Consider the following 14736-nt stretch of genomic DNA (forward strand, 5'->3'; position numbering starts at 1 on the left):
ACGGGATTAATAAAGTATCTATCTACTTCCTTTGCATTCTAAGGTATGTTCTGGTTATTGAGACCCTTGTTCATTCAGCTAATTTGAAAAATAAAAAAATTTAAAAAACAACTACAAGGGTGAGGTTTGTAAATATATATATTTCCAGCCCTATTTTAGCTGTGCCATTATGACAAGAGGTGTGTATACAATGTATACTAGCACAAACTCATGGTGTTACAAAATCTGAAACTGCAGAAATATAATCGAAAGGAGCTTTTAATACACTTTAAACTGCAGGTCACAGGCTGGGTGATGTCACTAGCCCACTGTGAGCACGCTCCTCCGACTGGTGCCACACAATCGGCTCAGGCTTCGGATTATTCAGCCAAGGATTTCTCAGTCCACAGAGAAATGACTTCCCAGGTAACAGCAGGCTCACAGGGGCCCCAGTTAGTGGAGCACCTTCTCTCCAATCAGCTCATGAAATACAGGGTGACTCAGCAGGCTGGAGTGGATGGAAGAGTCTGTACGTCCCATGTGGGGACAGAGATCAGTGCTGAAGCTGAGATATACACACACTTGGCAATTCCAAACTGAAAAAAAATCTGACAAAAAACACATTTCAGGGATTAACAGAATACCTCACTTTACCACAGGGGACTGAGAAACCCTTAGATTCAAAAGACCTGATTGCACAAAGCACTAACCTAAAGCTTCTAATTTCTTCACGTCACTCGGACAACAAAGACAGCTCACAGTTTCTCTTGAAAGGGTGGTTTAAATTTTAGTTCCTCGTGAAACGAGCTCTAAAAGCGTCGATGTAATTTTCTCTAAAGACGACTGCTTCCCCTGGGGCATTTCGCCAGGCTTTCGGCCCTCCGCCCAGGAGCCCCGTGCCCCTCTGAGGGACTCGCCGGTGTGCGCAGGCCGCGGTGGGTAAAATGTCCTCTCAGCGGGCGGCCTTCTGCCGAGGTGCTGCGGGTCCTTCTGCACGTACCGCGGCCTCTCTGGGTACGACCACCGGTCAGAAGATTTGCGCTCCGCCGAAACAGACCGACGGTACAATGGCACGCCGGACCCACGGGGTGCTTCTACGGGCTCAAAGTCCGGATGGCCTGCAGGAGGAGTGAGAAAAAGGACTTCTGAGCTCTGGCTCCCTAAGGCATGTGCACACCGGCCCCTGTCCCCATAGGAGACGCTAAGATCTGCCGAGAATGATCTTCCCAGCATGCCCCTCTGACTGGCTTCGGCACAGTCTGGTCATCTGCCTTTTGTCTACCTTCCCTGTCCTCAGAAAGAGGCTGCAAGCATTTGTTTGCAACTACAAACAGTTCAAGAACTTGAACTTCTTCTTAAACATCCTGAACATTTGAATGAAGTGAAGTTACGTTTCCAGTTTGCTCAGTTATCTCTGTACCCCAGTAATAAAAAGTCATTACTGTTGTGCACATGGCTCTTATAAGTAAAGCACCATAAGAAAATCTTTTCTGAAGGTGTTGTATTGAACTGCAAAGGATATTACATTTTCCTCAGGTTTTGAGCACTTGAGAGCACATAAAATGACAGGGGGTAAGATCAAATCAGTTAGTGCCTATGGTCGCTTTAAAACCTCTGTCCCGTCTTTGCTGTCCTGAGCAGGAAGGAAAGCTCTTTACCTCCATATCGGTCGCGTTCATGTACACCTGTGTCCATACTCATGTGGTTGTAATCTTTCGAAATCACCGGCGACTTCAACAACAAACAAAAGAAAAAGAAACAAATTACAAATGTACAAATCTCCTATTTGCGTTGAGATTCGATTTCAACCCCATTCCTCACACTTGAAATTATTTTAATTAGTCAGTGCAACTTACTGTCACTCCTGTAGCCTTATTTGCTTGAAATTCCTTCAGAAGATCACAGACTTTATCTTTGAAAAAAGTGGCATCTTCAATACTTTCTATTTCAATGCTTTTCTGAAAGGATAAAAATTCTTAGGTCAACTTCAAGACACAACCTTACAAGCAAATGTTTTTTTTAAGGGAATGTATGGAGTCTGATCTTTTTTAGAAGGCTTTTCCGTTTGTCAAGATTGTCATTTAAGTAGCTCAGTTTTACTAAATAATATTCACTGTCCGAGAGTTATGACATACACTGTACCTTACAGTGAGGAACTGGGGACAGTGCAGTAGTGTGAAACCTCAATTCAATAGCATCTCTAGAAGACAAATGTCTCCCTGATAAACTGGACCTTTTCCAGTAAATGAGACATACAGTTCAAAAATACTGTAAAAACAAAATATTTAACTGGTGATTGTGTTTTTCAACTGTTTTTCCGAAACACATTCACCTTATCTAACTCTAGGAGAGCTGTCCTTCCCTGTATGTTTCCAAAAACACTGAATGTAAAAAGGTACCAGCTCATTTGATGTCAGATAAAAATGCGACAATAGTCCAAATAACCAGGATTATGACCTCTGCCATTTCTCTCACAGCAGGAAACATTTGACATTTTCTGTTTAATAAGCAAGTAGATATACTCAGTCTGTCACTGTAGAAAGGCAAATTAGGTCAGTTAGGAAATCTGCTTATACTAAATTATACTTACCAGGGCCTCCAAAACATCTCCTTTAACTGCATTAGGATTTACTGTAGTTTGATTTTGAGTTTCGTGGTAACTTGCTAACGTTCCCTGGGTAAAAAAAGAAATTACATCAAATAAAGTAATACACAAAGTGGTCTATTATTCTGAAAACAGTCTTTTGTTCCAAAACTGCCGGCTCACCAACTTTTCAAAGCCAAGCTCTTTGCTGTATTCAGTGAAATATTTGCTAAAGCTGCCCATGAAATGGAATATTTGGAAACGTAGACCTAGCACCACTGCTGTAGAAATCTCATTAATGCTGGTCCATACATCACCTTGCTGACCATTTTTCCCTATTATAGATCTGAACACACTACTATCTTATTTTTGTATCAGCAATTCTTTTTTTTATATTACAACATCCCATTTTTTTTATCATCTTGGCCTATAAGCTAAGATCTCTGAAACACAGAGAAGAGGCGGAGGGTGTAGGCTCTCTTCTTGAAGTACCTACTGGTTAACCAATCATTGCAGGTCCTGGAGGTTCTTAAACTGCCTCAAGCATTGATTGGAAGAGGCCTGTATTTCTCACTGACAGCACAGTGAGCTCAAAGGTGCCCCGCAGACTTCAGGGGTTTGCGAATACATAGTAAGCAGAGGATATCCTGGCCATTTTAAGCTCACACAACTCTGGTGGTGCTTGGCCACATAACAAGCCCTGGTCACAGGCTAAAGGAATAGCTCAATCTCCCAATTAGCACCGCCTGAACCTCAGGGCTCTATGAACACATATACTGCATAAGTTATCCTGGAGCCCCTGAGCAAAGACACCTTAACCTCTACAATCTACTGCAGGTCTATTGCATTGAACAGGCCATATAAAACTGTCTCATCTTGTAGTGTGTGAAGCATTATACATTGCATAACCAGGGTTTTAGAAAGGCTACGGTTAAGTTTCTTAACATAACGAAATATGATAAATACCCGCTTGTGTGCCAGGGGATCCAGTCTTGGCCTTTTATGGGAAAACTCTTCCATGTTCCTACAGAGATAACAATAGAATTTATTAAGTAGAAATAAAGGAAGTTAACACTGCAATATGTAAACATGTGAGAAAAAGCAACATCTGCATGCAAAGGGTTTTCTTCTAAGCAGCAACAACAAACTTGCCCCTGTTCTTCCAGGAACACAAATCCACTTATAACCAGCCTGGGTGCCAGCAGTGACTGACAACACATGACTCTTGGGGGGGGTTCTCAAATTGATGTTTTTTCTTCCCCATTAATCATTATTGAATCTGCACATTTACTTTTATTCTTTTTAAATGAAAAATAATAATTCAGTGACAAAAATATGGATTGTGAAAGCAGTGCACCCCTGATAAGCATATTAAAATCTGCCTGAAGAGTTTCAGCACGTTTTAAACTGTCAGAATGGAATATGTTAAACTCTGAACGTGCCAAAATCTGCACTTCACCTGCGTACCTTTCACTTTGACCTTTAACCAGGAAGCCTCCAGTGGCTGAATCACCACGGAAACTGCCTCTGTGACCATCTTCAGGGACGACTTCTCTGTATGCTCCGCTTTCTGCTCTCATTTCATGGGTACCTGGCTTCTCCGAAAGGTAGCGTTTAAAGACTTCAGGCAGCCCATTAAAATTGTCCCGTTCCATAACTCGCCTAGCAGAAGTACTTTCAGGAATTCTTCTTCTTTCCGGGCTGTATTCAGGAGGTCTTCTTGAGCGTCCTTCGGGAGTGTGCCTTCGTTCCAAGTGATCTTCGCGTCCTCGTCCACCCAAGTGGCTCCTTTCTGCACCGAACTCTGGGGCTGCTGGGAAATCATCCCGATGTCTTTTACCCAGGGCAGCTCTGCTATAGGCTGGACTTCGACCGTGTTCAGAATAATCACTGTTCAGTTCCACCTTGTCCAACCTTCTTGAAGACTCGCTGTCAAAATACTTCTTGCCACCCTCATCAGGATACCTCCTGTAGTGATGGTCTTCAGGATACGCTGGGGCAGAATCCCTAGAATATCTCCTATCCACATCTCCAGAATGCCTTCTGTCAAAGTCATTCTCAGGATACCGTCTCTCTGCATTTCCTTGGAAACCCCTACCAAGGTCTTCATGGCCATACGGTCCATGTCTGTCTTTGTCATAGTATGGACCTCTGCGGTCATCTTCACGGTATGGTCTTCTGAGGTGTTCACCATGATAAGCTTCTAGATGATCATCCTCATAGGGTATTTCACCAATATCCTCACGGTATCTTCTCTGGTTATACTCATGTCTGTCAAGGTCTTTTGCACCATACGGACCACCACGTTCATCCATACGTGACAGTGAACCAATGTCTTCCTTCCAATCCACTCTTCTGCGCATGTCTTCAGGAGAGAATCTACCCCAGTCAGGTCTGTACTGCCTATCGGGATCCCCATCACGAGATGCTCCATCACGGTCACTCCCACGAGGCAGTCGACTTTGGTCTTCCTTACCTACAAGACTCTGAAGAGCTACAGATTGACAGGAAAATTAAATCTTTAGGGTCTCTAAAGCTGTTCTGTGCGGTTCATAACAGTTTAACATCATGTATTACAACACTTGCAGCACAAAATATCATGTCTTAACATTTACACTTTCAGTGCTAATTTTCTTTAGGATAACGATAATTCCTCATGGAATGATAATGTTAATTCCTCATGGACATAGATAGTTATTCAAACTGTACTTCGTATAAAAATACAAATATATTTTCAGCAAAAGATCAGTGAGCTATAGAAGCTACAGTCTACCACCGAGTGCCCAAAGACCTTGATAATTAAGGAAAAAGACACAAAAATAAACATACTTTTTTTGAAAAAGCTAGGTTTCTCTTTTTGTTGCGTTTCCAATATTTTCTTCTTTGACCGCTACACAATGGGAAAAGAAGTGAGAAAGAAATGACATTGAAAGTGTTACTTGACATTTAAGATAAACCATAAAATGATGAGAAATTTAAAGAAAGACTCCAGTCACTTGTGCTTGCTGACATGGTTAACAAGGGGTACGGGCCTGTAAAATGAATAGGCACGTACCTCAATCACCCCCTGACCATCCTGGAGTACCACAATCTCTGCTTTCGCTTTGAGGATTTTCCCCAGCTGGGCAGTATTATTGGCATCCCATGTTACCAAGTCAGGACGATTGGTCTCCTGGAAAATCACACAGCTGTCACTGAAAGTCACACTTTCATTCGGCAACAGCTACAAATTAAACTTCAAAAAATAACTTTCAGCATAACTGTACCACATCAAAGGTTAACTCTCAAACACAAGGCTGGAATACCGCAAGGTAGTGTATGCACACGGATTCAAGCACGCTTCCACAAGAGAATGAGTGGTTCAAGCAGTGGAGTGGAGTAACAATCAGTGGAGTACTGATTTGTAGAAATGATTCAGGTTCTGGTACAACGATCAGAAGGTAAAGTCAAAACCAAACTGGACTGCAAACACTCCAAAAGCAGCAAGACATTACAAAGGGCTTGGGCAGAGATAAATAAAATGCAACAAAGCCCATACTAGAAATTGAACACCGAAAGCAGCTTCAAAGGCCTTTAGGCATGTTTCTTTCTGTTTATCTTTAAGCAGTGTTTGTGAGGACTGCAAGTAAACAAAGGAGAAACTAGTTCGGAGATCAGATCTGTCCATCCTGTTCAGTTGCCCCCTGTCCTAGTCCAGAACTGTCCTATCCAGCCTGTCCAGTCACATCCTGTCCACCCAGTCCAGCTGCCCCCCTGTGCTAGTACACTGCTATTCACCCTGTTTGTCCTGTCCAGTCGCGCCCTGCCTGGATGCCAAGACCTTTAAAATAAGAGGCTTCTGAAAGAGGGAAGGATGGGGGCTCCTCAGAGCTGGATCATTGAAAGTCTCAGTAAACCAACTGGATGTCTTGACCACCACTCACTAGGATGGTGGGTCAGTGAACTTAAAAAGAAATGTCATTGTCAAAAACATTCAATACACAAATAACATTGCTGGATAGTAAAGATGCCAGTACTTGCATTGGAAACCCCAACGTCAAAGACCTGAAATTAGGAGCAACATGCCTTTTTTCAAGTATGAAAGCTACAACAGAAGATTATACTTCTCTTCACACTACGGTTTTCTTAGCACATTATTACACAGGCCTTTAAGCTAACGAGGCTGAAGATTTATTCCGCTAGACAGGAGCGCTATTTCATAGCGGTAACACTTCCACAGGTATAGCGAGGTGTGGAATGTTTTCAACCACTGAAGAAGTAAAAGGTTTCTTACCAAGTATCTCTGTCTGTGTTTCCGACTAACCAGGTGCAAAGTAAGACCTGGCAGCTCTTCCTCGAAGAAGCACAGCCTGCACAAATACCTCAGGGGATCACCAGGCTGCTTGGGGTCAACCTCAACAACATGGTGTAAACCTAGAGGGGTACAGCAGCACTTGTACTACCCAAAACACCAAAACATTATCTTTTTCCTACACACTTTCCAAAGAATTATTCATTTCAAGGTTGCCAGCATTTCTGGTTAAGGAGGGCACTTTGTGTTGGATCCTGTAAAAATTCTTACAAATCAAAACCCATATCTTCATATTATACTGTGTTTCATCTGTTTTTAAGTATAATAATTTGACCAAGAAGCCTTCAATAAAATTGGCCATGAAAAGACAGTATTGAAGTAACCCAAGCCCACTTCATACAGGTATTTCATTTTCATATTAAAGTCTGCTTTGTAAATAATAAAAAAACTATATTTTTACCAATTATAGGCTCATCAAGGTGGAGATAATCAAGGTATTCCATCAAGTCATTCCATTTTCGCACAGCATAGGGTCTTCGGATCTTGCCTGTGAAATTGGTCCACAGGGATAAGAGGACTGAAATCATTCTGCAGTTTTATCAAGAACAAAGTGATGTGTAAAAGGCTATATAAAAAGCTAATGTGAAAGTATATCAGATCTGAACAATATTATTTTAAAAATTCATTTAAAAAAGTACCAACAAAAGTACCAAAAAGTACCAACACAACCCCTGCTTTAATTTGTTAGGCTTGTGAAACCTGTTGTTAAACTACCCACAACATGGATTTACTGGGAATAAAGGGAAATCCACTCTAAACAAAATAAGGAATAAGACTTTAGGTGAAGAAAACATTTTTCCATCTGCATAGCAATAGGCAACTCAAAATATAGTGTAGCAACATGTAGGATTTAAAAATGTATTTGTTAAAGACATTATACTGTAGGTACAGCATTGTATGTAACAGTTATTATGCTGTTATTTGAATTATTTCTGCATAATTTGATCTTTTTTAAAACAACGTTAGCCATTAAGCCAGAAAAAACTGTATGGAAAGATTTCTCCTTTAAAATACTTAACACCATCAGGTATTTCTTGGACCAAACCTATTCAAATGTTATTTACCAGAAAGAAAAATGCTTCCAAGAACCAAACACAAACTAAATGATACTAATCTGTTAGATAATAGTCTTACATTAATGGATGCTTTACAACGTGGTTTACCATAAAACAAAAGACAGTTAAACAGAATTAAAACTAGAGTCATGCAAGTGAGTCTAGGATTTAGAAGGACTGACTGACATCAGTATCTAATAGGGAGGTCATTCCACAGTCCTGGAGCAGTCTCATTGAACCTTGTTTCTATAATTGAAACAGGGTCGCAGAGCGAAGATATTGAGAGACTTGTAGGGAAATAACACATCACTGTTGTAATCAGGAGCCAAACTGTTCAAGAACTTAAAGGTGAGCAGCAGTATTTTGTAATTTTATTTTACAATCCAGAGGAGCCGGTGCAAGGTAGATAAAACCAAAAAAATATGTAACTTGGAATCAAATTTCCAAACTCGCCCAAAAGATGTGGTTTTCCTATTTTTGATCTGAATCCATATAAAGACGTGACAAAGGATATAACAACAGGTAAGCAGATGAAACCTCAGTCCTAGGGCAGCCATGCCACAAAGCAGAGTTTTGATGGACTTTTGAATAGGACACATATCTGGCTAACAGTAAACAGATCTTTAATATTCCATGGTATTGGGTGGTTAGCTGTCCAATGTGAAAATGCTGAGCATTATTAAAGACAGGAAGAAACTGGACAGGCAGTTTTGCAAGAACACTAGGTGTTTTAAACCAAGAATTGTCACAGAACCACCTGTAAACCACAGCAAGACATGGAGGCCTGTCTGTTACGGTCTATGACAGAATGTAGGTGGAAGGTGTGGCCTGTGAAAGAATTATATCAAGATGAACCAAGGGGGGTGATTCTCCTCTTGTCCCTGTCTGCGCCCATGGAGATCTGTCCACAGAGGGAAGTAAGGGTCCCATTTCCATCCCCAGTGGACAACACACCATGGACTAACAAATCCCAGGACGCGTTCCCTTCTGAGAGGAGTCGGATGTCCTGGCTGGAGATCCCAGAATACCTCATCCCAGGGCTGCCTGGTGCAAAGAAACAGTCTGCACTCCCACAGGCCAAGACCTTAGAGCTTGTTCACATGATGCTTATTGTAAGAGGAGGCACCATAGACAGTTCACTGCACATTTTGTCAGTAGTACCCAGGACTCCAAAATCAACAAGCCTCCTCATGAGCAGCTCTCCAAACACTTATTTGAAGATGAATATTGTCATTAACGGAAACTCTTCTCACTTCCATTTAAAATGTTTTCTTTAATAGGATCCTCCAACTTTGGACTGTCAAAAGTTCACTTGGAAACAGTCCAGGAACTGAATCTTTTACAACTCTGAGCTTTCACTGCAAGGCTGCAAGTTTAACACTCAGAAATGCTCTTGATATTTTGATGCACACTTCCCAGTTCATAAGATCCACTGGGAGAGGTTCTGAAGTCCCTTTAGAGTGACTCTGCCTTCTACCAGCAAAAACGTCAAGAGCGAAGTCTTTAAAAAAATGAAGTATAAATAGGGCCACCCTGAGCACAGCTGGGACCAATACATAGTTTTGGTTGGCAGCAAATCTTGAGATTTTTCTACATCAGCAGAATAACTTAATAAAACACACTGTTGCGCAACTGTGAAGTGTCAGGTGGTCCTCTTGCATTCCGCAGTTTACTGGAAAGGAAACTACATTTAATCACCAGAAAAGGTAATTTTGGTTAGATGAATAGATATAGGAAAAAATCAGAACATAAGAATAAATAATATGAGAAGCTAAGATGATAAAAAAGCTCTACTTACCACAAGCTACAAGGGCATCTTCTTTCTGTGTCGTGCAATCCAGGAAAACAAGTACAGCCAGTCAGTACATACAGAAACAGATTGGCACAATAGATGAATGAAAGTCACAGAACCCACTGCTCTCAACAGAAAGCTGTGCAGCGCATTACATTTAGGAGGTGCACTAGTGGATGTGGGATTGCTTTATGCTTTATTAATAATATTAATACCTGGATCAAGAAATACGCTGCTTTGGGATGTCCATGAAAATCATTGCGAACGGACTTTTCAACATCACGCCTGTTTGGTATATCTATGATCTGTCCACAGATCCTCCTTTTATCGACTCGGATGCCCAAATTAATCCCATTCTTACTTTGCTGAACAGATTTGCAATCCCAGGCATTTCATACTTAATAGACTGAGGACAAAGCTTTGACAAAGAATATTGTGCACAAAAACATGACATTTATCTCCAAGGAGTAATGAAATTCATAGCACCAGCAGTGAATGGTGTGACAGGGCTTGAACTCACACCACATTGTCTATTAAGAAAAGGGTTAGACTTCTGAAATACACACTGGTGCTCTCAATAAATCTTCCACTTCACTTCTTAAAACTGAAACTTCATGGTTGAGTTAGAGAGCTCCAAAAAATGAGCAAAGACAAACGGGAAAGGTGAATTCACAAAACATAGAGGCTTTCCGAAAAAAAATCTCAATGCCCAAAAACCATTCCTCTTATCATTCCTGGATTTTTTCAGAGTGGGATAAAAATGCAGATCCTGCTGAAGTCATTTTTATCATCTTTTAAAGTCATGGAAATGCATCCAGCAAACTTGTGGCCCTGAGACCAAATTAAAAGAAAATCTTTCTTATCCAAAATGAGCAAACCCAAGACCGAGTTGCCTGCCAGATCTTGAAAAGCCACCGAGAAGTTATAAGAAACTGCAAAGCAACATTCCTTAGCCAAACAGTCAGTATTTCACTATGGTGAGAGATGTTAAAGAAAGAACTGTGAAGTGTTTAGAAACAGGCTGGACCTTCCAGACAGAAGGAAAGAGAAATGCCAGAAATGTGAAACATTCAAGGCGTCAGCCAGTACTGCTCTTCAACGAAATTGATTTTTGAAGGATGCGTACAGCCTTGTCTCTTCAAGGACTCACGATAAACATTTGCAGAGTGCGCCTTATTTCCAAAATGTTCCTAAAGAACGTAATATTGAGTCAGAACCTATTTCCAGACATGCACAGTGACTAAATGATTAGCAAAAAAGGTGTCTCTGGTCAGCTTAACATTAAGAGGAACCTGTGGAATCACAGTCGTCGCCCCCTAAGGAAACCTGTGGGAGTGTAAAAGGAATTATATTTGAGAACCAACTTCAAAGTTAAGTGGCACAGATTCCCAGGGGATTCCACAGTAACACAATCAGAAGACACCTGTTTAGAACGCAAGCTGGGCTTTACAGTCCAATGCTCGATAGGAGAATGAATTTCACATGATGGGACTCAAACCCAAAACTTGGATATAAATTCCATCAGTGATTTGAAGTGGAAGTCTGAACCCTAAAGGGGACTGTTTCAGATGTAGGCACTCATTAGAAAATCCAGAATTTCCCAAGCAAAAGGACTGGTCCGAGGATTACATAAATTAATGTTTTTGGAGCACTTCATCTCTCTTATGCACGGGCTGCGGCAGCAGGCTGCAATGAATTTTGAGACGTAAATAGCAGAGGTCCAATTTTTACCCCCAAAACTTGGATTTCCATCTAAGATGATATCATACAATCGTCAGAAAATTCCATCTCGGCGAATGATACAACAGCATCGACATCATGTGACTGAAAAGAAATAACCATACCAGCGGTAAAGAAAGATGGACCCCAGCCAAGACAGGCCACGCATTTCTTCAGCAATGAATTATGATGTGGAAAGTACTCAAAAAAACGCTTAGGAACAAAAGGACAGAGAACCTTCCAACATAGGAAGATTGAGAAAAAACTCAAGAAAGTCCCATTTCTTCACAAGGTGATTTTCTCTGGGTGGGCACAATGCTTGCTCAAGGAACAAAAGAGATTTCCTTGGCTTTAACTCAAAAACAAATTTCATAATCATTTGACCTGCAAGCTTTTGAAGGTGCTGGTCAAGGACGTCAAGAAACCTGGGATATTTAATGACGAAGTAGAGTCGGGACCTCGGCTTTAGTCTCATTGGAAGGATATATGACAAAAACAGTCCAGATTTAAATGAGAATGGCCGATGCAGGAGATTCCAGCTCAAGCAGAAACTTTTTTTTTACCACTTGAGGATATTTATGACTGAGAGTTAAAAATATGCTGGAAGACCAAGATGCAAACTATCCTTTTGTCTCTAGCTATGACAACTCGATCTCTGGAGATTCTCTTGAACTCAAGACACACAAAATAACTAAAGTGTTCTCCTTTGCTCACATGAGAAACTGCTAGACTGCGCTGGTGCCCCAAATTCAGGCCAGTCTTCAAGCTGAGGTAACCCCATTCTCTTATTCCTGAATTACAACGTGTCAAGGGAGGAAAAAAGACAAGGGAGAAAAGTAATGAAGAAAGTATGAAGCACGGCTGTTGTAGATCTTTTGTTTTTATAACTGATCAAGAGATTTATTCATCAAAAAGTAAGATTCTGGTTGGAATTAATTTACCACACAATGAACCTTTATAATAAATATGTGAGTTTATTAAGAGATTAAACTCAGTATAGTCTTGCAACTTAAAAAAAGTCTAAAAAGGCAACAAAACATATTCTGGCGATACAACCAATTAAAAACCAGCCCAATTTCAAGAAGTCATGCAAGTATACATCCTGATATTTTGAGAACTGAGCATTTGAGAAAATGCAACAATGAGGGAAATCTTCACATATTTGTTAATTACAGATGTCACATTTGAATTTAAAGATTAAAGTCCAAGCTACATAAAGTGGCGTTTAATAAAAACTGGCACTGGACTGGTGTTACACTCTCTCACCAGACCCATCGCCTTTACCTGTAAATGTTGAGGAGTGGTCAGATGTATCTTGTAATTGGTCTTACTCTGAATCTTGATGTCACAAATCTGAAAGCAATGCAATGAAAGGTTATTGCTATGACTACAGCACTGGATAAAATTGTAAATTCAGTGCCCCTTGTTATAAGGTTCATATCTGTGTCCACTGGCCGTTACAGAAACATGAGCTCTATTGAATGCATAATAAATTAGTCTATGTATTGTTTTTAGTACTAAAAGCATATGCATGGTGGTTTACATTTTTTAACAAAACATAAACTTATAAAGCTAGAATCAGACCAGTGATGTGCCCCACCTTTAACATGTTTCAGGAGATGTGCAATTTATTTGACTGAAATTTGTTTTCTCACACAATTTCAAGGAAAGAGCGCATCACCACTGTGCCTGTAATACAAATCGTCTCCCAAGGCTGACTGTGCCTGTATTCAACTGTTTGTGCAACATGTGGTTAGGATCAGGAAGCACTGACCCAGGGAAGTGTCTGTCACTATTTAACACTGCTTTTTCAGTTAACACTGTTTCAGTAAAACACCCAGCTGTAAACAATGAGTGCAAATGAAGTCACTTTGGATAAAAGCGTTAGGGAAATAAGTTACTAAATATTTTTCTTTCTTTATGCTGAAATAATTCAGTGATGTTCTGCTGATATGTCAGCCATTTGGCATGAAGAGGTTTAGCTTTATGGATGCGGTTTGAGGAATAAAAGACATTAATGACAAGCATCATAACATAACATCACATCACTATATTAGCCCCATACAATTTCTTGCATTAGGAATTTGTCTTTTCGCATACCCCAGCTTGCTCTCCATGAGACACACAGACAGGGAGAGAGAAGCTTGGGGTCAGAGTGCAGGGTCAGCCATTGTACAGCGCCCCTGGAGCAGTTGGGGTTAAGGGCCTTACTCAGGGGCCCAACGGAGTAGGATTCCTCTACCGGCTGGGGGATTTGAACCAGCAACCTTCCAGCCACAGGTGCATGCTGTGTCTCATGGAAAGCAAGCTCCTAATGCAAGAAACTGTATATGGCTAATAAAGTGATCTTAACTTACTGGTTGTGTACAACACAATAAAGGTTAAAAACGAGAGGAAGCCTTTCGAACCGTTTGCTCATCAGCAGTTTAATAATTTGTACTGTATCGCCTGCTCTTACCTGAATAACCGCACAGTTGGCTACAAGCGTTAACAGTTTGCTAGGCAAAACCAATTCAATAACTAAGAGAAATAACCTTGAAATGAGCCAAACGGTCTCTATTTCACTAAGACGTCCAAGCGTTTCCCATTTATTGTAACTTAGTTTTGAAGGTCAATGAAATTTATGGAAATACGTTAATACTCACCTTACACTCGATATAGTCAGATCGTTCTTCATAGTTGAATGATCTGGAGTAATCCATTCCAGATCTGCTGAGAAACGCCGTGGTTTTATAATCTCACCACTCAAATCGTAAACTCATGGATATCTTTATACGCTATTATTACTTATAACTTAAGAAACCCTTGCAGACGTTTACAGGAAAATAAAACACAATATGACATAATCCTATACTATATGATTGTCATAAGCAGAAAATGTCATGAATTAATTAACTTTTAAGTACCTGTTCCAGTGCGCGTTATCACTCCTTTATTTGCAGCACTGTCGCAATTCGTTTGTGTATTAACCTATTTTATGCAAAGCAACACAACAGCTTCATTCATTTCTATAGCACTGTATAAAATGTGATCCTGTACGAGTCAGAATCCTCGCACTCATTTACAGAAAATCAAACACTAATTGAAAACGTTTTCCACACCTTATACGGGTTTTACGCTTGTTCACTTCACCGAAACGGGTAGTATTTCCAAAACGACGTTAAAACAACAAACCACAGCCTTCAGCGGAAGCGGGTCTCTGGGCTGGAAACGGAAACAGAGGCGGCATCCGTGTGTTTCCAAAACAGATGCTGTT

At 40.6% G+C, this 14736-nt stretch overlaps 1 protein-coding gene across 6 annotated transcripts; it reads right to left on the bottom strand.

Moving 5' to 3' along the window:
- Positions 1-120: 120 nt before the first annotated feature.
- LOC148651165 (uncharacterized) lies at positions 121-14712 on the bottom strand. 6 transcript variants are annotated; one of them, XM_088601131.1, is made up of 14 exons: positions 14582-14712; positions 14126-14189; positions 12765-12833; positions 9768-9792; positions 7315-7401; positions 6837-6976; positions 5619-5735; positions 5393-5453; positions 4031-5057; positions 3530-3587; positions 2570-2653; positions 1836-1937; positions 1638-1710; positions 121-1097 (listed from the first exon to the last, which is right to left on the bottom strand). In XM_088601131.1, exons 2-14 carry the CDS (start codon positions 14180-14182, stop codon positions 760-762), a joined length of 2238 nt encoding a protein of 745 aa, XP_088457257.1. In that variant the 5' UTR covers positions 14183-14189; positions 14582-14712; the 3' UTR covers positions 121-759. The 6 variants fall into 6 exon arrangements, with proteins under 6 accessions (XP_088457257.1, XP_088457254.1, XP_088457255.1 ...); XM_088601128.1 differs by having other exon boundaries at positions 1638-1713; XM_088601129.1 differs by lacking the exon at positions 14582-14712 and adding an exon at positions 14387-14561 and having other exon boundaries at positions 1638-1713.
- Between the last annotated feature and the right edge of the window lie 24 nt (positions 14713-14736).

The sequence above is a fragment of the Lepisosteus platostomus genome, chromosome 12, assembly GCF_059453375.1.
Source record: "Lepisosteus platostomus isolate fLepPlt1 chromosome 12, fLepPlt1.hap1, whole genome shotgun sequence".
In the NCBI taxonomy this organism is placed as follows: Eukaryota; Metazoa; Chordata; class Actinopteri; order Semionotiformes; family Lepisosteidae; genus Lepisosteus; species Lepisosteus platostomus.